General features: G+C 35.9%; 1 protein-coding gene across 4 annotated transcripts; it reads right to left on the minus strand.

The window, feature by feature from the left end:
- Positions 1-1,393: 1,393 nt before the first annotated feature.
- LOC103093464 (E3 ubiquitin-protein ligase Topors-like) lies at positions 1,394-5,251 on the minus strand. 4 transcript variants are annotated; one of them, XM_056805300.1, is made up of 2 exons: positions 4,856-5,251; positions 1,394-3,845 (listed from the first exon to the last, which is right to left on the minus strand). In XM_056805300.1, the coding sequence occupies exon 2, from the start codon at positions 3,763-3,765 to the stop codon at positions 1,555-1,557; it is 2,211 nt and encodes a 736-aa protein (XP_056661278.1). In that variant the 5' UTR covers positions 3,766-3,845; positions 4,856-5,251; the 3' UTR covers positions 1,394-1,554. The 4 variants fall into 4 exon arrangements, with proteins under 4 accessions (XP_056661278.1, XP_056661279.1, XP_007499702.2 ...); XM_056805301.1 differs by having other exon boundaries at positions 1,394-3,848; XM_007499640.3 differs by lacking the exon at positions 4,856-5,251 and adding an exon at positions 4,732-4,849.
- Positions 5,252-25,230: the final 19,979 nt, after the last annotated feature.

Here is a 25,230-nt window from a genome sequence, read left to right on the forward strand (position 1 = left end):
GAACTTTGAGTTAAGATGGAGATGAGATAAGTTATAAAGAGATAAAAGAGATGTTCATAAAATTTTTCAAAAATAAAAATTCTATATGTATCATCACTCATAATAATGATAAAGATAAGGAGAAAGAGGAGGAGGCCTAAAAGAATAAATTGCCTCAATTTGGAACTATGTCCAAAGGGTACTAAAAGACTGCCTGCCCTTTGATCCAACCATACCACTGCTGGGTTTATTCCCCAAAGAAATAATGAGGAAAATGACTTGTACCAAAATATTTATAACTGTGCACTTTGTGGTAGCAAAAAAATTGGAAAATGAGGGGATGCCCTTCAATTGGGGAATGGCTGAACAAATTTGTGGCATCTGATGGTGATGGAATACTATAGTGCTGAAAGGAATAATGAACTGGAAGATTTCTATGTGAATGGGAACAACCTCCAGGAATTGATGCAGAGTTAGAGGAGCAGAACCAGGAGAACATTGTACACAGAGATGGATACACTGTGGTACAATCCAATGTAATGGACTTTTCTACTAGCAGCAATGCAATGACCCATGACAATCTGGAGAGACTTATGAGAAAGAACACTATCCAAATTCAGAGAAAGAACTGTGGGGGCAGAAAACAGAAGAGAAACATATGATTGATCATGTGGTTTGATGGGGATATGATTGGAGATTTTGATGTTAAAGTATCATTCTATTGTACATATTAGTAATATGGAAATAGGTTTGGAACAATGATACATATATAACCCAGTGGAATTGATTGTCAGCTCCAGGAGGGGGGAGAGAAGAGGTGTGGGGAAAATCATGAATCAAGTAACCATGGAAAAATATTCTAAATAAATTATTAAAACAAGAATAAATGTGCCTCTAAGATAAATAAACCATTTATGCTCAGGATCAATTATATACTCAGCAATAAATCTTAAACTTCTCTGTCCCTCCCGGGACCTACCAGTCTTACTAGCTTGTGAGAAAAATCACAAATTTTAAAATATGAATGATCATGTGAATTATTATCCTCCTGGTTTATTATTAACCTATCCTTTTGAGTTTTCACCTTTTTTCCATTGGAGTTGATAGAAATAATACTGGGACAAAGTGCTCCCTTGCTATTATCCCTACAATAATCATGATGATCATTGCTACCACAGGCATCCACTTCTCATATCTTATTATTTAGAATATTAAGATGTTGTTACATGTAACTTACAGATAATTAATTTAATTCTTATATAAAATTTTTCTTGTCATTGTTCTTCTGGCTTTTTTGCCCAATTTATATTAAGTACAAGGTCCAGGTTTTATAAATTGTTAAATCCTCTTAGAACTGTCTGACCAATTGAAGATTTAAACATGTCACATATTTAAGGCTCATTTTAAAACAAAATGGATGTTGTATATTTTTTATTTTTTTAACTAAATAAAACAGACAATTCTAATTGCAAAATGATGTAGGATGTCCCTTCAATCATTTAAACTTTGTAGGTTCATGTTCCTCCCTAAACACTGTTGCCTTCTTACCAAATAATCTTGCTTTCAACTTTTTGTTCACATTTTTCTTGTCTCTTCTTGATAGCTTATGGTGTGCTTGGAAACTAGGGCTAGAGGTTTTACATTTTGTTTGGGCAGAACTGGTCTATAGAAGGATGTGAACTCATTTATTTGGTGCCTCTGAATGGAAGCAGGCAGTGTGCTAGGCATTGTTCCATTATTTTCCTTCTCTGAAGGCTGGCATTTGAATCTTCTCTTCTTGCCCATCTTTTCATGGTTTAATGAGTTGTTTTCTACACACACTGTACCTGACCTCCTCTTACACTGACAGTTTGATCTATGATTCTCAGTAGGGAGGCAGACATTAGGGCTTTTCACTCTAAAAGCTTTTTCCCTGATACAAAATTTTGGGGATTTCCCCCTAGTATTAAAAAACTCCCTTGCAGAAGTTAGAACAATTCTCCTAAATGGTGGGTGAATATCATCTTCTTTATCATCTTCCTGAGCTTCACAAGATATAGTTAGTAAAGGTTCACTTGGATGGTTTCCTCTCAGGTCCCTATCATTGTGATCTCTGCTTCTTGATCTTCTCTTTTTATGGCAATGGGACAAATGTGGTTTGTCATTATTGCTCTGAGGTAGCCCCTTTTTAAGAGAATTCGTATGGTCTCTGGTCTGTGAACTTCTCAGTCTTCTGTAGTGGTGGGAGCTTAGTTCTCTACATTGGGAGGATGACTGACCCTTAAACCTCTCTTTCCTAAAGGCCTGTACTCTTTGGCCCCTCTGAACAGATCTCTTAAGAGAATGGACATTCTCTGAATAGAAATTTGGAGATTTGGGGGGGGATTCTTGTGTTTCCTTCACCATAGGATAGCTACTTTGAAAGTTCTTCCCAGAGGAATCTGTATTTTTGTTCTTTTCTGGGTCTTTCTCCTGGGTCTTCATTGGCTGGCAAAGAGACAGTAATTTTTTTTCTTTGGGGCTAGAATGTGAGGTGGTTGAAATACTGGATGTGGAGTATGTAGCTCTGTTATCTCCTAAACACTTATCCTCTTCAGGCTTCAGCTTTCTCCCATCTGTTTTTCTCTCAGAAGTGTTTCTCTTGCCATCAGATGCTGGTTCTGCCAAGTCTATGGGCTCCCCACACATTGACTTAAGAAGAGAAATATGGGTATAACTCTGTGATGAAATCACACCTTTGCTGTCTCCTGATTCTGACGTGGTTGAGATCCTCAGTGGATGGTAACTTTTGGCCCTGTTAAGCTCTTTTAGATTTCTTTCAGATGGAATGGAAGTTAACTCAGATGGCATGTTATGATATGAGTATGAGTGAGGCAATATTCCTTTATCCCCCGAGTCGTCATTGGTTTTAAATATCTCTGCATAATTTTCCAGTGCTGGTAAAACTCCTTTGTCAGTAGCAGGTGAGATAGTGAATAGATTTCCTCTTCCATATGGAGAAGGACACTCATAAATGGCTCTCTGGTCATAAGTTTTCATATTAAAAGGTGACCGAGCAAAACTGATGAATTCATGTAAGAAGTGTTTGGTGTATTGCAAGAGATAGGGCTCCAAGATTTCATAGAAGGGCTGGCTGTCCAGATCATACACTGTCATGTTTTGGAGGATGATAGAAAGAATATTTTTGGCTGTATATCCAAAGTCACCATATACAGCAGTCAGCTCACGTTTCAGCCATGGGATTAATCGTTGTAGACAGTTCTGGTTTCTTTGGAAGAAATCTGATGAAATATGCCTATAGAATCCACCACCCCTGACATACAATACCTGAAGCCCAGAAAAATAAAGAGCTCTTCTGAATTCAATAACCACCTGTTCTTTAAAGTATCCTGAAGACACTTCATGGGCTTGATCTGGCTTGTTACCAGAAAACTGTTTCAATAGTTCTTGGACAACTTGATATTTCAGAGGATTGACCTGAATAGAGTCATCATCAGACAATTCACCATCAGAACGAGGCTGACAACTTGGAAAAGAATCAACATAACTGTGATCCTCTTCAGGCTGTAGAGGGGTGTCATTTCCTAAGTGATATATTTCTTGCTTCTTGGTATCATTCTCAGATCTAGAAGGGCGGAGAAGAGATTGCCACCCTTGTGCACAGAGAGGATATTTGATTTTCTTTGTAAATCTTTCATGGGGACAGTCACTAACAAACCTGTGTGAAGAGGGGATCGAATCGGCCCCATTCTGAGTTCCATTCAAGTAGATGGGACATTGACAAATAGGTAAGGGTTCTAGTGGCATTATCCTTCCAAAAATCCTTCATCCAGTCCTCTGTAAGAATGACTGATGTTAGCTAGTTTTTCACTTGTTAATTCCAGGATCTACTGAAAACAACCAACAGAAATTTAGGTAACATGTATTTCCAGGGTATGTTTGAATGAATTTTTTAAAAAATTACTGAATTGAAAGCAATAGACTTAAGCTCTAAAATATATATTATAAAATCTAATCTGCCACTTATTCTATGTGGACAAAAATGACATCAGTTAGTATTGGTGAGTATCTTTCATAAAGGCTTCCCAAAAATTATCATTGTAATCTGGGTTATATTTCTTTAGTTTCATATATTCATATATAAAGGACCTTGGAAGCCATCCAGACAATACCCTCCTAACTGACTTTTGAATTCTTTCTTCAACATTCTTTGACTGTTGGCCAGTTTCTCTTTGCTTGATTGCTACTACTGACAAAAAAACCCAAACAAAAAACCCTTTCTTCACAAAGCATTTTTAAAAGTTCTACTCTAGATGTTAGAAAGACTTCCCTAGTTTAAACTGAAATAAAATCTGACCCCTATGACTTCAACCCATTGATCCTATTTTCCCATGGAACCACATATAATGAATACAATTATTTCTCCATATAACCACCCTTCAGATATTTGAAGACGGCTATCATGTTCTTTTTTAGCCTTTTCTTCAATAATTTAAATATCCCCATTTCCTTCAACATTTCCTCTTATAACATTGTCTCCCATTCTAACATTAAATTTAAGGTAGTACATTTTAAAAATCTATTTTAATCTGAAAATTATTCACATTAAAAGATATATTAAACTAATTTTCTTTAAAAAACAAACAATAAAACAAGTTCTGACTTTTTCATCTTTTCCCAAACTTGGCTACCTTAATTACTATCATCTTTTAGAGTTCCTTTTTAGCCTTCCATCACAGAAAAAAGAAAGAAAGCAAGTATTTTATAATTTACCTATCTCCTGGAAGCATGTACAACTTGTGTAATCTAAGCTGCTGAGGTAAAGTGGTGTTAGTTTTTGCCCCTTGAGTCTTCCATAGCGATGGAATCTAGAACATGTCATATTCTGGAGTCTTACCTTTAGGAAGAGGATCTTCATCCCTGGTACATTCCCTTCCTACTAGTAAAGGGCTGAGAAGCGTTAGAATGTAAAAATAAAAAACATAATCATTTTTTTCATGGCTAGTGTTCAATATGATTACATTTTTTAAAATCTACCCATTTGTTACTAGGTTTATCTGGTTCTGTATAATAACCTATATTAATTATGGACAATGGATTGTACCAAAGAAAGAAGAAAAGACTGAGAACCAGAAGAAAAAAAAGCAATCACAGCTTTCATGACTTCAGTGAAAAATAAAGAAATAAGAAGTACAGTTTAAGAGGAGAGCAAAACATCTTTCAAATCAATAATGAAATCAGTCATGTTTTCCAGTTAGAACTCAGAAATAATATTAAAGAGTCTCCACATTCTGAGTCCAATTTACTTTTCCTATTATGGTAACCAAAAGGTTGTTAGTTACCATGGCAACTAGAGAATTGACTCTCTGGTACTTGGGAATGGGCATATGCTCAACACTGTTATGGTATGTCATTGATTTATGAGAGTTAACAAGATAGTTGATGATTCTTCCTTCTTTTTCCCTCACAATCAGTCAGTTGTCAAGTTTTGTCATCCATCCTTCCTATTTAATACATTGCACAACTTCTCATTCTGAGTAGGGAACATAGTTGAGCCATTGTATGAAATCCTCTTCCTATTTAGAATGGTTGGGTTTCCTTCAAAATTTACTTCAAAATGTGATTTTTCCCTAGGAAGTCATTCCTGATCCTTCCAGCTGCTAGCATGCTCTCCTTAGGGAGTATGTCTTTATATTTATTTTGTATATATTTAAATATGTATATGGCTGCCTCTTCCAAATGGAAAATAAATTCTTTAAGTATTGGGGCTGTTTCATGTTTTGTTTTCTATAGCTTCAGTTCCTAGAAAAATTCTGGGCACTAGCAAGAGCTTAAACATTGTTGTCCAGAGCCCCCACCCATCACTTCTTGACTTTCATTCTAGTAACTTTCCTTTCTAAATGGTTTTCTAAGAAGTTACAAATTAATATTCTTAAATTCAGTTCTAATCATGTCATTCTCCTGATTGGAAATCCTTGATATCTCCTATCTGGGGTAAAAGGGGAGAATTTTTATGTACCCATGACCCAGCCAGTTATTGTGACAGATAAACAAGAGAAAATACTAGAATAGTTTCTGTCAATTCCTGAAGCAGGCATAAACTGTTAGGTAGAGATATGATTACTAGATTGTATTTACAGTTAATAATAAATGGAACTAAGATAGAGGCCTCTCAGGCCTGCAGGTAATTTTTGTTCAAGGGAGAGGAGGAAGTTCAAATTGATCCTAAAGTATGGGCAGGACCCAGAAATCGAGGCAGAGTTGAGATGCCTCCTTTGCAAGATGAATTAAAGGAGCTGAACCAGTCAAGGTTAGGCAGTCTCCTATTTCACTTGAATGAAGGTGGAGCCAGTGATAACAGCCCTCCTGGAGGATGCACTCCTGGAGATGTGTCAGTCTGCTCATAATAGCCCTATCTTACCAGTGAGAAAAAGTGATAGGAGTTATAGGCAGATTCAAGATCTTAGAGAAATTACTTAGATACTCTTACCTATACATCCAGGGATTCCTGACACTTATACTTTGATAAGTAAGATTTCTCACAGTAGAATGTATTTTACTGGGATAGATTGAAAGGATGCTTTCTGGGCAGTCCCATGGTACCCCAATAATTGAAATTTGTTTGCCTTTGAGTGGGAAGACCCCAATACAAGGAGAAAGAGGCAGTTTCAATGATGGGTGTTACCACAAGCATTCAGAGATTCACCACATCATTTTGGGGCATGTCCTGGAAAATATATTAGAAGCCTCCATCCCACACCTCCTCCAGCATGCCATGTAGACGATCTGTTACTGGGCAGGAGAGAAACACCCCAGTGTTGCAACTAGTCAGTTAAGTTGTTAACCTTTTGGGGGAGAGAATGGACTATGGGTGTCAAAGGGAAAGTTACAATTTGCAGAGAAGGAAGTTAAATATTTTGGGCATTTCATCATGAAGGACAAAGGAGGTTAGATCCAACCCGAGTTTCTGCTATTTTGCAATGAGAACTACCCAGAACTAAGAAAAACTTAAGTATGTTTTAGGGTTGGTAGGGTACTGCAGACTCTGGATTGTCTCTGTATGCTTACTTGTTGGAAGAATCTCCAGATTCCATAAGATGGGATTCAGAGGGAGAAGAGAAATTCTCAGAACTGAAGAGGGTTTTACAGTCAGCACCTGTGTTAGCCCTGCCTTCTTTGAACAAATATTTCCACTTGTTTGATAATGTGGACAAGGGAGTTCGTTCTCAGACTTAAGGAGGGCAGAAGAGCCTAGTGACTTTTCCATCTAAAATTTTAGATGTTGCCAGAGGCTAGACAACTTGCATATAAGCAGTTGCAGCCACTGCCATTATAGTAGAAGAGTAGGAGATTAACTTTTGGGGGAAGCCACACAATTTTACATCAGAAGGCTGTCTGGTGGCTCGCTGATTCTAGGATACTAAAGTATGAAGCTATCTTACTGGAAAAAGATGACCTGGTTCTGGCATTGGATTCTCATCTGAATCCCGTGATGTTTTTGCAGGGAACTGGAAAGGAGAACTATGGGGACAGAGCATGATTGCATGGAGATAATAGATTTTCAGAGAAAAGCAAGAGATGATTTACAGAAATCTCCCTTACCTGGGGAAGTAAATCTGTTTATAGATAGATATTCATGAGTGGTAGATGGGAAAAGGAAGAATGAGTATGCAATAACTGATGGAGACAAGATCACTTTGTGGATAAAAAACCACCTCCCAAGTACCTGGTCAGCTCAAACCTGTGAGCTACATGTGCTCAATGAGGCTTTGAGGCTACTAGGGGAATGGGGGGTGGGGGGGATTATACTGATTCCAAATATCCATGGGGAGTAGTGCATATATTTGGGGAAATCTGGGAAGAGAGAGGTATGATTTCTAGTAAAGGGAAAGAGCTGGCTCATACAGAGCTGTTGAAGAGGAGAAAAAGGAAAAAGAAAATCCAGAATTGTTAGGGAGGATGAGAAGTTATAGGACCCACTCGAAGCCTTTCTTCCTGATATCCACCTCCATCTGCTCCACCTCCTCTCCCTATTCACCAACCATCAGCACTACCCCCTGAGGAGAATTTATCCTCTCCACCTCCTCCTTATGGACCCATAAGTAGGGAACTTAAGACTTTAGTAGAGGACCAGAGAAATTTCCCCTGGATGGATTAATGAAGCAATAGTCATTGCAGAAGATTCCATTAGGTGAGGGAATTGGATAGGTTAGTGGTTTTGAGGTGACAAATTTTAAAAAGAAGAAGAAAAACCTACTAGGAGACCCAATAGAGCCTGAAAATGTCTGTGAAGGGATTATGCACAGATGATTATATATATGTGTGTGTGTGTGTGTGTGTGTGTGTGTGTGTGTGTGTGTGTGTGTGTATCCCTTCCTTTCCCACAGATGACAAGATGACAGGTATACTCTTCTATGTTCACCTAATTTATTTATAATTTCACTCTTTATATTTAAGACATTTACCCATTTTGAATTTATCTTGGTATAGGGTGTAAGATGTTGATGTAAACCTAATTTTCCCATTTTGTTTTTCAATTTTCCCAGTAGTTTTTTGTAAAGAATGAGTTCTTGTCCCAAAAGCTGGGATCTTTGGTTTTTTTCAAACACTAGCTTGCTGAGGTCATTAATTCAAATCTATTCCATTAATCCACCCTTCTGTCTCTTAGCCAGTACCATATTGTTTTGATGACCACTGCTTTATAGTAGAGTTTAAGATCTGGTACTATTATGCCTGCATCCTTCACATTTTTTTTCATTAGTTCCCCAGATATCCTTGATCTTTTGTCCTTCCAGGTGAACTTTGTTATAGTTTTTTCTAATTCTATAAAAAAGCTTTTTGGTAGTTTGATAGGCATGGTACTGAATAAGTAAATTAATTTGTGTAGGATTGTCATTTTTATTATATTAGCTTCTTCTTCCCATGAGCAATTAATGTTTTGCCAGTTATTTAGATCCAGTTTTAGTTGTGTTCATATAATTCCTGTGTTTGTCTTGGCAGAAAGATTCATAAATATTTTATATTGTATAGTGTGATTTTTAAATGTAGTATTCTTTCTAATTACTGCTCATGAATTTTGTTGGAAATGTATAGAAATGCTGATGATTTATGTGGGTTTATTTTGTACCCTGCAACTTTGCTAAAGTTAATTATTTCTACTTGAATTTTAATTGATTTTCTAGGATTCTTTAAGTATGCCATCATATCCTCTGCAAAGAGTGATAGTTTAGTTTCCTCATACCTGCTTTAATCCCTTCAATTTCTTTTTTCTTCTCTAATTGCTCCTGCTAGCATTTCTAGTACAATAGTAAATAATAAAGGTGATAATGGGCATCCTTGTTTCACTTCTGATCTTGTTGGGAATGCATCTAGTTTATCCCCATTGCAGATGATGTTTGCTGATGGTTTTAGATAAATACTGTTTATTATTATTAGGAAAGGACCTTCTATTCCTATACTTTCTAGTGTTTTCAATAGGAATGGGTGTTGTATTTTGTCAAAGGCTTTTTCTGCATCTATTGATATAATCATTTGATTTTTGTTGGTTTGCTTGTTGATACATATGGTCAGTTATGTGGATGGTTTTTCTCATATTGAACCATCCTTGCATTTCTGGTATAAATCCCACCTGATCATAATGAATAACCCTCGTGATCACTTGCTGGAATCTTTTTGATAGTTTTGTATATAAGATTTTTGCATATCTTTTCATTAAGGAGATTGGTCTATAGTTTTCTTTCTCAATTTTTAACCTTCCTGGCATTGGAATCAGTAGCATATTTGTGTCATAAAAGGAATTTGGTACAGCTCCTTCTTTGCTTATTTGTCAAATAGTTTGTAGAGTATTGGGATTAATTGTTCTTTGAATCATTGATAGAATTCACTTGTGAATTCATCAGGTCCCGGGCATTTTTTCTTCGGGAGTTCTTTGATGGCTTGTTCAATTTATTTTTCTGAGATAGGGTTAAATATTCTATTTATTCTTTTGTTAATTATAGGCAATTTATATTTTTGTAAATATTCACCCATTTCCTCAGACTGTCATATTTACTGTGTGAAGATTAAATTTAATTCTCCCTGATTGTGAAAATGAAATTAATTAACTCTCCCCCAATTGTAAAAATTAAATTAAACTCCAATGTCCATTGTGAGATTTAATCACCAAAATTGTAAAGAGCCTACTTAAAGTTGAGTAGAAAGATCTGCCCATTTTTATATTTAATCACCAAAGGTGTTACACTCCATTCACACTTGAGTGGGGGAGGTCTGTGACCCATATATGCAATAGTGGGTGGCGAATCAGAATTAAACCAACTGCCCCATGGCAGTCCTAAAGCAAAGTAGGGGAAGGCAGAAGAAGTGATGCAAAAGAAAGTATCTTTAAAAGGAGTTATATTTTCCCGAGTGAAGTTTTTACTTGGAGTTGAACTTCCTGTGTAAGTCAGTTCTTCATTCTTTGGAGTTGAGACTGGAGAAGAATCTGCTGACTAGACCCAAGACCCTGTTCCTCGTGAGTCTGTCTGTAAATCTCTTCTTTTGGACTGACATGTGGTGAGTGAAAAAGCTGACTCCTTCCTGGATTTTTCTGAAGAGACTAACCTCAGTAGAGACCTGTCCTCTTGAGAGAGACATCCCCAGGTCCTCAGCTACAAGGGCTGAGGCCTCTCTGTTTAAGGACTAAACTCCCCTTCCTGGGTTGAGCCAGGGGTCAGAGTAAATTACTTCATGTTTAGGCTAGGTATCTTACCCTAAACTCTCTATTTCTTCACTCTTTCTATATTTTGTGAATAAATTGTAAATAGATCTTTGGAATAAATTAAATTCTTTGTGACCCCATTTTAAACATAATCCAGTCCATCCTTTTTATATAATTAACACTTTTCCCCTTACATTTGCCATATAATTAGACAAAATGGTACTTAATAATTATTTTAATTTCCTCTGCATTAAAGGGGAGGTCATCCTTTTCATCTTTGATACTGTTAAATTGATTCTCTTCTTTCTTTTTTTTATTAGATTAACCATTACTTTAATTTATTTTTCAAAGCACCGTCTCCTTGTCTTATTTATTAGTTTAATATTTCTTTTACTTTCAATTTTATTAATTTCTCCTTCAAATTTTAGGATTTCCAATGTAGTTTTTAATCTATGGATTTTTAATTTGTTATTTTTCTAATTTTTTTTTTAAGATGCGGGCCCAATAGGGATTCAAAGATATAAATTTTCCCTTGAGTAGTGTTTTGGCTATTTCCCATAGATTTTGATGTGTTTACTCCTCATTGTCATTCTCTTTAATGGAGTCTATAATTGTTTCTATGATTTCTTATTTGACCCACCAATTTTGAATATTTATTTTGCTTCCAATTAATTTTAAATCTAACTTTCCATGTTGTTTCTCTTGTTAATTGTAATTTTTATCATATTTAATCTGAAAATGTTTCACTTATTATTTCTGCTTTTCTGCATTTGTCTGAAATATTTGTATGCCCCAGTATATGCCAATGATACCTTTTAGCAAAATGTAGTTTCCTTCTTTTTCTTTTTTAATTAGGTGTATTTTTTCATTTTATTACCATATTCATTTTGAAATTAGTTCTTCATAACACCAAGTATATAGTTTTCTAATAAAACAAAATGGTATAAATGTTTTCTTTTTCATTTCTGTTTGAAAAAAAAGACTTCCAATTATTAAATCTCATTTTAGTAAGATTTCTGTTAAAAGCAAAGTTTAAAGAGAATTTTACATCTAAACTGACATTTTAAAACAGGTAAAGAGAAATTGATTTCTTGTTATGGGACTAGTTTGTGTACAATGTAGAACAGGTTATGTAATGATGAATTTGGTGAATAGTCAGCAGTTTCAGTTCGACTGGAATGTGGAGTACATAAAGAGGAGTAATATGACATAAAACAGAGTTAGGTTAAATCCATATTTTGGAGCATTGTAAATGCCAGGCTGAGAAATTTTATTTTATTTTATTTTAGAGGCCATATGAAACCATTGAAGACTTTTTAAATAAAATTAATTTGACAATTATAATAGATGGGAAGGGAAAGAATGTGAAAGCAGGGGGACCAATTAGGAGGATATTAGGATACTTTAGGGTTTGATGCATACCTGAACTAAGCTGGTTGTCATATGAGTGGAGATGGAAGTGATTGATGCTATGGAGATAAAATCAATAGGTTTCATCAGTTGATTGAAAATGATGGTGGGGGGGAGTGAGGCAAGAGAACAACCAAAAGTGATTTAAAATTTGCTGTTTATAAATAAATTATATATGAAAAAGAACATATATACGTATGACTAAATAGAAAATAAGTTTTTTCCCTTTTCTTGGAACCAAGATGGCAGAGTAATGAGCAGTCAGATTACATATTGATAAAGATTTTAACATTCCCACACTTCCTACCTCCCCATGAATGCAGGTAATGTGATATATATAGGTTGAACATATATTATCTTATAATAGATATTTCCCTGATCATCATACTATGAAGTAAGATATATCTAGAGAAAATTCATAGAGGAAATAAAGCAAAGAATGATATGTTTCAATTTGCATTCAGACACTGTCAGTTGCTTTCATGGCAGTTGATATTGTTTTTTTGTCAAGAGTCTCTTAGAATTGTTCTGGATCCTTGCTTTGTTGATAATAGTTAAGTAATAGTTGATCATCATGCATCATTCTTGTTACTGTATACAATGTTATACAACAAAGGATACCTTGAGCATCTTAATTATCACCTTTTTACTAGTAGTATAATCAGTTTTAGCCCCTTGTTTCCCATAACTGATTTAAATATATTAACTACTTTAGGTATCTCTTGTATTGTAGAAATCTTAAGTATCCTAGTTACCACTTTCCCATGCAGGGATTATTCCAATATTTTAAGATTTTTCTGCAATTACCCAGTGTGTCAGTGGCCTTTGTGAAAAAATGTCAGTCTATTTTATTATGAGTGAAAGCTCAGGACAGTGATGTTCCTCATTCCCTAGGAACACAGGCATGTTTATTTCTATAATGGATTGGCACATCTGTACAACATAAAATAAAATAGTCCTGAAGGGAATACAAACAAATGAACAAAATTTAAAGCAGTTTTGAGTGACATTAATTCTTTCCTTGAAGGTTTCAAGTGTATATGTGTAGGTATGTATATGTATATGGGCATATATATGCATTTGTATGATTATGTATGCAGAGAGAGAGAAGGAAAGAAAGGGAAAGAGTGCAAGAAAGATAAGGAAGGAGAGAGAGATGGAGGGAAGAAGAGGGAATAAGACAAAGCAGACAGCTAAGTGTCACAGTCGATAAGATAGATTGCTAGACATGGAATCAGGGAAAACCTAAATTCATATTTGGCTTCAGATTCTCCCCAATTATGTAACCTTAGGAGGTCATTTAACTTCTGCCTGCCTCAGTTTCCTCATCTATAAAAAAGAATAGAATAATAATAGCATCTGTCTCCCAGGAAGAAATCTAGTCCTTCACTGAATTCATTCATTTAACATTTAGTGAATGCTTTCTAATTATCATGGGCAAATCATTTGGCCTTTTTGAACATCAGTTGTCTCCTCAGTAAAATGAAGTTGGACTAGATGACCTCTAAGACTTTTTTTTTAGTTCTGAATCTATGATGCTAAGATCCATCAGTCCTACTAGGAACTTCAAACTCATCTAGGTAGTATCTTTAGTAGTCATTATTACCAAGATGATTTAGGGACTTTGGGGGTAGGGGGGTTAGGCTACACTAAACTTAAAAATTTAAGATCAACATAGTAAGAGGAAATATAGCTTTTAAAAAAACACAATAAAAGAATGAGCTAGAAATATTGGATTCAAAAGACCCACCTTTGCTTTTACTGATTGTGTGACCCTAATAAAGTCACTTAATCCTTCTCATCAGTTAGATGAGAGGTTTGAAAACTATGATCTCAAAGCTACTTTCCAGGGCTAATCTCCCATAACTCTGTTCTTACAGGAATCTCTTGTGGATAAAAATTTAGGTCTTACAAATTTCTCTGTGGGGATGAAGACCTAAGTGGTAGTAAGAATCCTGTAGTCCTTTTCATACCAAGCCAAACTGCTTAGCCTCGTTTTCATGTTGATTGTGGTAATTTGAAATGAATTCCTAACAGTTCTAGTCTTGAAAAGCTGTTGTTTAGAAAAATATATTCTTGCTCCTTCTGTGTGGAAATATGGCAAGATAGACCTGGCACTGGGCCTAGACTATAATTTTCACAATTACTAAACCCAGTGACTATAGCCAAAATAAAGCCCTTCAAAGCCAAATTGTGGCCATAATTAGTATTTGCCACATTTGAATAAGGCAGACTCTGATTCTAGAAAATATATGTTTAAAAGCCCAACTAGGGCTACCCTAGAAGCCACGTAATAGCTGGGCCTATCCAAGCACTGAGAGCCTGTTAAGCAAAGGGAACCTCCTGCTTGACGATGATGAATAGTCCTAGTTACAGATGATGGCCTTGTCACACCTACACTAATCTCTCTTCCTATTGCCAGACCCTCTTCATTCCCTGGGGCAGCAGTCATCAATTTACATGAAGGGGTACCTAGAGAAATATACAGCCTATTTATCAACCTTGTTCATAGTGTACAAACAGCTCCTTCAAACCAAGTGGAGCCACATTTCAATTACCCCTCATTCCTTCAGAACAATAAAGGATCTCAAGACATATCTTCTTAAGACACCTCATTAAGGTCTCAACACATACCTCTCTCTATGGCATATGAGGTATTTTGACATAGATTTAATTTTATTCAAAAACAAAAGAATGGTGGCAATGCTAGCACTGCCAGTAACTTTTAGCAAACTTGTTCCATTCTTTGCTGCCTTGTGTAGACACTGGGTCTGTGGCAGAATCAAAGGACATTAGCTATGATCAGGAGAGTTCCTCAAAGCAGCAGGTCTTAACCAGAACTCTGTGTACTTGCTTCCCCCCTTAATATGAAGACAGCTAGATAAATGTATTTCAGTAAAATTTATTTCCATTGTAATTGTATTTTATTTTATTCATTTAAAAATATTAATCTGAGAAGAAGACCATATAGACTTTATCAGACTGCCAACGAGATTAATGACATTTTAAAAAATGAGAACTGCTGCCTTAAAGGTTAAACAAGAACAAAGGGAAGAAACCAGCAGAAAATCAGGCTTCTGTTCTCCTTGGAACCAAAAAAATACTAAAGAAATGGAAGAAAAAGAAAATGGGATTTTTGAATTAAAATTATGTTAATAATTGGAATTAGATCCCATTCTAACCTCTAAGCAATTGGCGTGTTTCCAGAAAATAATCATTTTTGAAATCAACTTGGAAATTGACAAATCCTCAATATTCCCTCCCTCCCCCAATCCCTTCCCTTCCTCCAACTGGAAAATGTGGAGAGTGAGTATTGAGGAGTTCATTTCCTGCCATTTAATTATGGCTCCCAGGGGATTTTAGCTCTAGCACCTAGCATAATGCCTAGCATAAGGTAGGTAATTAATAAATATTTATTTGTTGATTAGTTGATAAACATTGAAGTTGGAGTTAGATGACTTCAGATTTTATCCTATTCCTAACACTTGCCAGATCTATGATCCGAGACAAAGATTTTTCATCTCTTGGCTTCAATTTCTTCATCTATAAAATGGGGCTATATTCCTTGTATTACCTACCACAGAAAGCTGTTCTGAAGAAAGAACTTTATAAACCATAAAATGGGAATTATCATCTCATCAGCTTTCCAAAGAAAGCAAACCTTTAATGAAGGTTGAATTTAACCTTATCACAGGTCAGGTGATCTCTAATAAAAAATGTATGGAGCTTTCTCAAAATGCAAGATACAACTGACATATCTTTGCTTTGAATTTTTTTTTTTGTGACTGACATGTTTGTTTTTTCAGAAGGCCCCTTTTTCCCACCTCTGCTGTCCCTACTGTCACATTCACAAAAGAGTTTTTTTTCTGAAAAAAGGAGCAAAGTAATACAGTAATTAGATTTAAAAAAAAACAACACATCATCTTAAGGAAAGCAACTAGTTGATTAAAAAGTAACATTAGGCTTCCTCCAGAATAGTTCCTACACCTATCACTTCTTTAATTGGAAGGCTATCAACTTCCAAAATAATAATCCTGATCTAAAATTCCTTCTGACAGCAGAAACTCCCAGTTGGTATTATACTATTAGAATTATGTGCCTGAAAGTAAAAGGCATTCTTTGCTCTTGCCAATCATGTTTAATTTATTTGAAAACTTTCCTAAGCCTATCAAATCATTTCATCAATTGAAGAGACCTAGGAAAGCAATTTTTTCTCTCATGTCACAATAGCAGACATTCAGAAAATGAGCCAGGCTGTATTGCTGCCATGGCAATGAGTAATTTAAAAAGTTTAACTTTATTAAAAAATAAAACAAAACAAAACTTGCTCATTGAGATATGGAAAGTGTACTTGTTTTGAAATTAGGAGTGACTTGTGATGATGATAGCTTCTGACATTTATTAAGAAAATTTAGATAATGCTTAAAAGTTTTTGAAGTGCTATTTTACAAGTCGATAGTCTCATTTCAACCTTGACTCAAACATTCATTTTAATAATTATTAAGAGTATTATTTTTTTTGAAAGATAAAACCAAGGATCAGAAAACTTTACCTAAGGTCAAATAGCTAATAAGTATCAGAGTGAAAATAAAATCCATTCTACAGGTTCCACATTGCCATATTTTTTTATTTCATTATCAAAGCATAACTTTTACCATGAGAAGATTTTGTCCCTAGGTAATTGCATGGACAGGCTAGGACTATTCCTTCCCTTATTATTTTGGTATTTCTCTTCAGCTATGGTCCAGAAAGAAATGATATTATAAAGACATGCATTTCTTCAACACTATTTCTCAGATGCTACCTACATTATTTCTTCCCAATTCTTATACCTCAATACATTTGATATTGGTCTGTGGCTTCATTTTATTGTTCTAGGTATGTCCTCAATAATGCTTTAGAGGCAGGATTAGGCCATAATAATGGATCTAGAATAGTCTTACTATATACCCTGACTTGGTCACCACATTCTTGATTTATTGTTGAAATGTTCAATCAAAGTATCACATTTTAGGGAAGACTTTGAAAATTTGAAATGCATCCAGAAGAAGTTATGCATGGGAAATGAGGGAAAAGAAAGTCATGACATATGAGAATAAGGTATAGATTTTAATAGAAATATTATTTAATGATCAATTGTAAAAGACTTAGTTATTCTCAGCCAAACAGAGATCCAAGACAGTTCTGAAGGACTTATGTTGAAAGATGCTAACCCCCTAGAGAAATAACTGATGGAATCTGAATGCAGATTGAAGCATAGTTTTCTTTTCTTCATTTTTCTTAATTGTTTATTTGTTTTTAGTCACTTTTTTCCCCACAATATGACAAATATGTTTTGCATGATTGCACATGTATAACCTACATAAAAGTACTTAAAATAAGGATTATTTTCCTAGCTACTGACCTTGAAAACTTATTCTGACCTTTAATAACTTGTCAGGAAAATGAACAAATAAAATTTAAATATACATGTTTATAAATGTGTGTATGTACAAGTGGGTATATCTTTTTTTTTCCATTTTACTTATCATGAAAATAAAAATGTACTATCACACACTGGACCAAAAGGGAATGTAATTAATAGCTAACCTTAATCGACAATCTACCCATTTGGTTATTCTAGTCAAAGGAACTGCATACAAAGAAATGTGGCTATTTAGTGTGGACAGAAGGGGATGAATTTTCCTTCCAGAGGAATGAGTTTTGTTTTGTAACTCAGAGAGTTATGAGGAGCTTTTTTGGATAATTAAGAAACTATTAGGCATCACAGCCCTACTCATGCTAAATGAGATAGTCCTAGGGTCCTATTTAGAGTCACTCTGTAGTATTCATAGCCATGTTAAAGTATCTTCCTTCTTCCCTTCCATTCCCCATACCCAAATCAGGTTTTGGTTCATGTAGTCAGTAATGGGGTAGATCAGCTTTCACTCAAGGCAGCAAACTAATCCAGGGTGATTATTTTGTGAAAACAGGCACTTTTGAAAATGCTTGAGCAGAGCCCTATTTAAGAGGGAAAGAACAGCAGCAGGTCCCAAAAATAATAATAATGCTAATGATGCCAGCACACACATCAAGCTAATTAACAGCTTGAAATGTCTAACATTGAAAGCATCACATTATTATCTCTGTCCAAAGGCTCGGCCATCAACAGTTTTGTAATGGAGTTGGCATGAAAACAGGCATACAAATAACTTCAGGCAAAAGGCTAATTGAGAAAGACACAAATACCACCAGACCAGCTTGAAAATAGCCATTGAAAACAAACGCAATTAGACCTTTCATTATGAAAAAAAGTAACCATGTCCATTCAAGAGTGAAGCAATTAAGACATTTTGTTTGTGCTTTGGAATAAATGCCCACTGTCCTCTCTAGTTTGGTTGCATTTACTTACTTTTAGGTTAAAGTTTTATAAAGTCAAAACGTATCTAAAAGCTTTTCTGCATGGACCTGAAATGAGGAATGTGAATAGATGAAGGAAGGGCACATGTGTTTAAGAAACATGTACTTTGCACTAGGCATTGCTAAACACTTTACAAATATTATCTCAATTGAACCCCAGAATACTCCTGAGTTGTCAGTGCTATTATTTATTTTATTTTATTTTTATAACCCTTGCCTTATATCTTAGAATCAATATTATATACTGGTTTCAAGGCAGAGGGGCAGTAAGGATCAGGTAATGGGCATTAAATGCCTTCACCAGGGTCACACAGCTAGAAAGTATCTGAGGGGTCAGATTGGAACCCAGGATCTCTTGGTCTCTTGACCTACCTCTTAATCCACTGAGCCACCTAGCTGCCTCCATCAGTGCTATCATTATTCTCATTTTACAGTTCAAGGGTACTGAGGTGAGTAGAGGCCACAGTGACTTGCCCAGGGTCAAATAGCTAGTGTCTGAAGTCATATTTCAATTCAGGTCTTCCTGATTCCAGATCTAGCACTCTATCCATTGACCAGAAGCCTCTGCGTCTAGAATACCAGAAGAGATTTTTTAAAAAATGGAAAAAAAAATTGTTCATAAAACTAATTATTTGGCTCATATGATCCTTCCCCAACTAGCCAGTCCAGCTGACCTTTTTTGTAGAATCTTATTTCCAGGAGAAAAGATGCTTCAGTTGCTGCTCTGTCTCTCCCTGGTCTTCTCTATAGGAGAGCAAAGTGTAAAGATAGAATAAAGATAGAGCTTGTGTTAATGAGAAGAGCACAGAGGACAGAAACTCTAGGATTAGGACTGGAAGTAACTTTGGGGATTTACTTTGTTTCTTTGGAGATCAAGATTGCTCATGCAGGATCCCTTTTTTCCTCAGAAATATTTTGCACTATTATTGTAAGGAGTATGAGCCTATACATTTTTATACATATATATATATATGTGTGTGTGTGTGTGTGTGTGTGTGTGTGTGTGTGTGTGTGTGTGTGTGTGTGTGTGCATAGGTATTCTGGGTTAAAGCTGAGTAGGGAGAAGACCTCTGACTTGAGGGTTAATAAAGTAGCATGCACGGGAATCAATGAGCAGTGCTGGGTGCTATAAAGAACTCGAAATGTACAAAGGTAAAAGAAACACATCTTGGAGAAATTTGAATGGATCTTACTTTTAGCCCATTACACCGTACAGTCTTTTAAAAGCAAAATCATTTTTTTAAATCCTTACCTTCCTTCTTGGAATCAATATTGTGTATTGGTTCCAAGGCAGAAGAGTGGTAAGGGGTAGGCAATGGGGGTTAAGTGACTTGCCTAGAGTCACACAGCTGGGAAAGGTCTGAGGCAAGATTTGAACCTAAGACTTCCCATCTCTAAGCCTGGCTCTCAATCCACTGAGATACCCAGCTTCCACCTAGAAGCACAATATTGAAGAGTTGAAAGAAAACTAACTTTAATTTCTCAAAACTTAATTTAAAGGAAAAACAGCAGAGTTTCCCTAGCGTGAAATTGACTACCTCCACTAAACCCTGAATCTTGTCAGATTCAAAGGACTCTCCTTAGCTCAGAATTGGCCCTTATATAGATCAATCCCATGCCTGGAAGTAGAGGGGGGGGGGGCATGGTCCCTCCCCTGAACAGGATTGGTCCATTTAGGATTAATCCCATGCCAGGAAGTAGAGAATGTGGTCCCTCCTGATCATGTTATTGGTCCATTCAAGACTAATCCCATGCCAGGAAGTAGGGGGGGAGGAAACACTGGGGCATGCTGAGGTGTTACAGACGAAAGAGTGGTTGCCATAAACTGTGACCACGAAAATATGGGTTTCAAGACTGAATTGCCCAAACTGTAAAGATAATTTTTAGCTTCTTGATTTTACATCAAAAATAAGTGGTCGCCATGGGAAAAATTTCCAAATATGAAATACCCAAGTCAGCTGGGTTTTTATGGAGATTTTAATTAATACAAATGAAGGAATTAAGGGAAGGGTGAGAGACAGAATAAGAGGAAATAATAGGAAAAGTCTAGGGCCAAAGCCAATGGCCTAGGCCTTTCTCTTTAAGAGAGAACCTAAGTCAGTCCTTAATCACTCACCACAAGATCTTTCCAAGCAAAACTCTAGTGTTCAGAGACCCAGCATTTCAGCTCCTGAGCTCAACTAAGTTCAGCCACCAAGAGAACCTCCAATTCAGCTTCCTAAGCTGAACTAAGTCCAGAGGCCTCTAACCTCCTTTTAAAGAGAATTTTCTCCTATGTCACCTCCCCTAAATTTTCACATCTACCAATCACAGTAGACATTTTCCAAAGGACTGACCATTCTTAATTCATATCTTGTTATCACCTTCTCTGGGTAGACTAAAATTTCTGAGTATTTCACACCTCTTTGCTAAGCTTGCCCTTTTAGTGATTAATTTGACCTTCATAGGTACTTAGCACCCTTTTGTATTAGACCTAAAAAGAGACCTAGCTTTAGGGCTTGGCATCACTATAAGTATGGGTTGGGGACTTTTTCATTGTTCAGTAAGGAGTTTTACAACTTTATCTTCCCCTAAAGTATTCCTAAGTTTGGGTAGAGTAATTTTAAAGTTCCCAATACATTCCTGATCAAGTACCTCCATTGTTTAAATGGGGGATAACTTTAAACTTAACCTTAAGATAATGTTCCAAGCTAGAGTTGAGAATTTTTAAGATTCACAGAGGGATGCATTGCCCAGGCAACAATATTTTTAAAACCCACAATATACATACCCATATATGTCCTATTCTCTGTTCTCTCCCCATATCCAAAAACCTATAAATACTTAAAAAGGAAGAAATAATTTTTTTCATCTTCATATTTTTGGCTCCAAGCAAAATGCCCAACAAATGCCAAGTGTTTTATACATATATTCTGAGATGAATTGAATTTTATTTTCTTTCTGAGTTCATTTTGGGTAAGAACTCTGTATAGATGGACTACACATTCATACCACTATCACAGAGCTAATAGGATTGCTATTTAAAGTAAAATGTCAGTGGGGAGGTGGGTTTTGCCACATAAAACAACCAGACAAATTACCTTTCTCCAGTGTGACAAGATTTCCCTCTCAGATTAGATAAATCCAACAAAAAAATAAGAAAGACATTAAGTAGATAAATAGAACATTAGAAAAGCTGGATGTGATAGACCTCTGGAAAAAACTGAATGGGGATTGAAAGAAACACACCTTTTCTCATCAGTTTACTTCAAATTCACAAAAATGGACTAAGGGGATAGGGAGGATGGAGTACAAAAAGGGAGGGAAGGAGAGGAGGGAGGGAACTTAACAGACCCTAAAAAAACAAAAAGGAAGGGACCAGAAAGGGAAGCATATTAAGGGAGGAGATTATGAGAATTGATTGAAAGTAAACCACTGGTTTAAAAGGATATAGCAGAAGAAGAAAGGACAGAACTAGGAGAGGATATCAAAATGCTAGGGAATTCACAAGTGACAATCATAACTTTGAACATGAATGGGATGAACTCACTCATAAAATCTAAACAAATAGGAAAGTGGAGTAGAAACCAAAATCCTACCACATGTTGTCTATAAGAAACACACCTGAGAAGGGTAGATACTCACATAATTAAAGGTTGGAGCAAGATCTATTGGGCCACAACTGATAGAAAAAATGCAGGAGTTGCAATCATGATATCTGACAAAACCAAAGTAAAAATAGACCTGATTAAAAGGGATAGGGAAGGTAAATACATCCTGATAGAAGGCAGTTTAGACAATGAGGAAACATCACTAATCAACATGTATGCGCCAAATGGTTTAGCATCTAAATTTCTAAAGGAGAAACTAGTGGAGTTGAAGGAGGAAATAGATAGTAAAACTATACTAGTTGGAGACCTGAACATACCACTATCAAATTTAGATAAATAAAATGAAAAAATAATAAGAAAGAGGTAAGAGATGTGAATGAAATCTTAGAAAAATCTGAGTTAATGGATATATGGAGAAAAATAAATGGGGGCAAAAAGTGTTGTGGTGAAAATTTCACCTTTTAAGATTATTATAATATTGAACAATGGCCGCCAAGGAATTTACTTATGACTAAAACTCTTTCTTTTACAAAGTGTGTATATGAGAGGGTCCCAGCAATCTTCTTTAGCCCTCAGGCTAAAACTGCTAGGACCATGTGCTTTCTTCCTTGAGCAAAGCCCACTTAAGATTTTTTAAGACTAGAAAGTCCAGGAAAAACAGGAAAATGGGTTTTAAGTTAGCTCCCTCTCTTTTCTCAGCTGTTTTTGTTGCGGGCTAGGAGCTCCTAAGAGCTCCTTCTTCAGCTGCTAATCAGTTGATTAGGTAAGCCTGGCCCACCTCTCAATCCACCGAGCCACCTCCTTAAGGTAAATGGGGGGAGGAAATGAGAGACAAAGAGAAAAAAAAAACCTGTTGACCCCAATTTAAATTAAGGAGAAAAGAGAAGAGAGAAAAGGTGTTTTATATTTACCTGTTCTGGTAGTCTTTAAGCCAAGGTATCTGGTAAAAGGACTGACTGAGTGAAGAGGAAGTGGGGTCAAAGGCAAGAAAATTCAGGAAATTTATTGAGGTTCGATAAACCTTCGAAGCACTAAAGCAGGGCCAAGAGCCGGAGGGGGTAGTCAGGGTGGGACCTCTCCCAGGTGATCAGTATTGAATCAAGAAGGAAAAAGATCAGAAGATTGAGATATTTCTTTTTTCCTGAAGTGGTTATGCCAACTGTTCTGGTGAAAATTTCACCTTTTAAGATTATTATAATATTGAACAATGGCTGCCAAGGAATTTACTTATGAAATTCCTAAAATGAAACACTCAAGTCAGAATGGAGTATATGGAGGTTTAATCACAGTGAGAGTAGGGAAAAGGAGAGGGAGAGAAGGAGAGAGGAGAAAAGGGAAAGGGGGTTACTCAACCTCTGACCAAGGCAGAGTGAGTTTAGGCCCAAAGGCCAAGGTAGAAGGAATCAGTCCTTGACTCATGTGACCGATCTGAAGGGAAGCTGTCTGAGGGCCTCCTCTCTGTTCAAGCTTTTAACAAGAACTGGTCTCTAGCCCTCTCTACAGGAAGTCAGCGAATTCCAGAGGCTGTTCCCTACCTCACTTTCTGTGCCTCACAAGTGCCAATGGTGGCTCTAGCTTGGCTTAGGACAGCCCAGGTGGGCAGTCAGTTAATTTCTGATTTGTCATTGACTAGCACATGCCCGTGTAGTGTGGGTATGCACAATTTTGGGGTGCTATACCAAGATGGAGACTTTTAAAATTCACAAAAGGAATACACCTTCTTTTCAGCAGCACATGGTACATTCACAAAGATTGACCATATACTAGGTCATAAAAAGATGACAAACAAATGCAGAAAAGCAGAAATAATACATGTAACCTTTTCAGATCATAAGGCAATAAAAATAATAATCAGTAAGAGTACATGGAGAGCCCAATCAAAATTTAATTGGAAATTAAATGATAAGATTCTCTAAAATTGGTTAGTTAGAGAACAAATCATGGAAACAATAATTTCATTGAAGATAATGACAATGATGAGACATTCTTTCAAACTCTATGGGATGCAGCCAAAGCAGTACTCAGGGGAAAAATTTATATCCTTGAGTTCATATATTAACAAATTAGGGAGGGCATAGGTCAATGAATTGGACATGCAAATCAAAAAACTTGAAAGCAAACAAATTAAAACCCCCCAGAAGAAAACTAAAGTAGAGATCCTCAAAATTAAGGGAGAAATTAATAAAATCGAAAGTGACAGAACTATTGAACTCATAAATAAGACTAGAAGGTAGTATTTTGAAAAAAAAAACAAACAAAATAGACAAAGTACTGGTCAATCTAATAAAAAAAGGAAAGAAGAAAACCAAATTAACAGTATCATATGATGAAAAGGGAGAGCTCACCTCCAATGAAGATAAAGGCAATTATTAAAAACTATTTTGCCCAGTGATATAGAAATAAGTATTCCAATCTAGGTGCTATGGATGAATATTTACAAAATTATAAATTGCCTAGATTAACAGAAGAAGAAATAGAATTCTTAAATAATCCCATATCAGTAAAAGAAATTAAACAGGCCATAAAGGAACTCCCTAAGAAAAAAATCCCCAGGGCCTGATGGATTCACACGTGAATTCTATCAAACATTCAAAGAACAGTTAATCCCAATACTATACAAACTATTTGACATAATAAGCAAAGAGGGAGTCCTACCAAATTCCTTTCATGACAGAAATATGGTACAGTTTCCAAAGCTAGGCAGGTCAAAAATGGAGAAAGAAAACTATAGACCAATCTCCTTAATGAACATAGATGCAAAAATCTTAAATGGGATACTAGCAAAAAGACTCCAGCAAGTGATCAGGAGGATTCACTATGATCAGATAAGATTTATACCAGGAATGCAAGAATGGTTCAATATCAGGAAAACCATCCACATAATTGACCATATCAACAAGCCAACCAACAAAAATCACATGATTATCTCAATAAATAGATATAGAAAAAGCCTTTGACAAAATACAACACTCATACCTATTAAAAACACTAGAAAGTATAGGAATAGAAGGGTCTTTCCTAAATATAATAAACAGAATTCTATCTAAAACCATCAGCCAACATCATCTGCAATGGATATAAACTAGATGCATTCCCAATAAGATCAGGAATGAAACAAGGATGCCCATTATCACCTTTATTATTTAACAATGTGCTAGAAACACTAGCAGTAACAAT

This window comes from Monodelphis domestica, chromosome 7 (assembly GCF_027887165.1).
Source record: "Monodelphis domestica isolate mMonDom1 chromosome 7, mMonDom1.pri, whole genome shotgun sequence".
NCBI classification, from domain to species: domain Eukaryota; kingdom Metazoa; phylum Chordata; class Mammalia; order Didelphimorphia; family Didelphidae; genus Monodelphis; species Monodelphis domestica.

What these genes read in the sequence shown, in the direction of transcription:
- LOC103093464 (XM_056805300.1), bottom strand. Translation starts at nt 3,765, where the DNA reads ATGCCACTAGAACCCTTACCTATTTGTCAATGTCCCATCTACTTGAAT.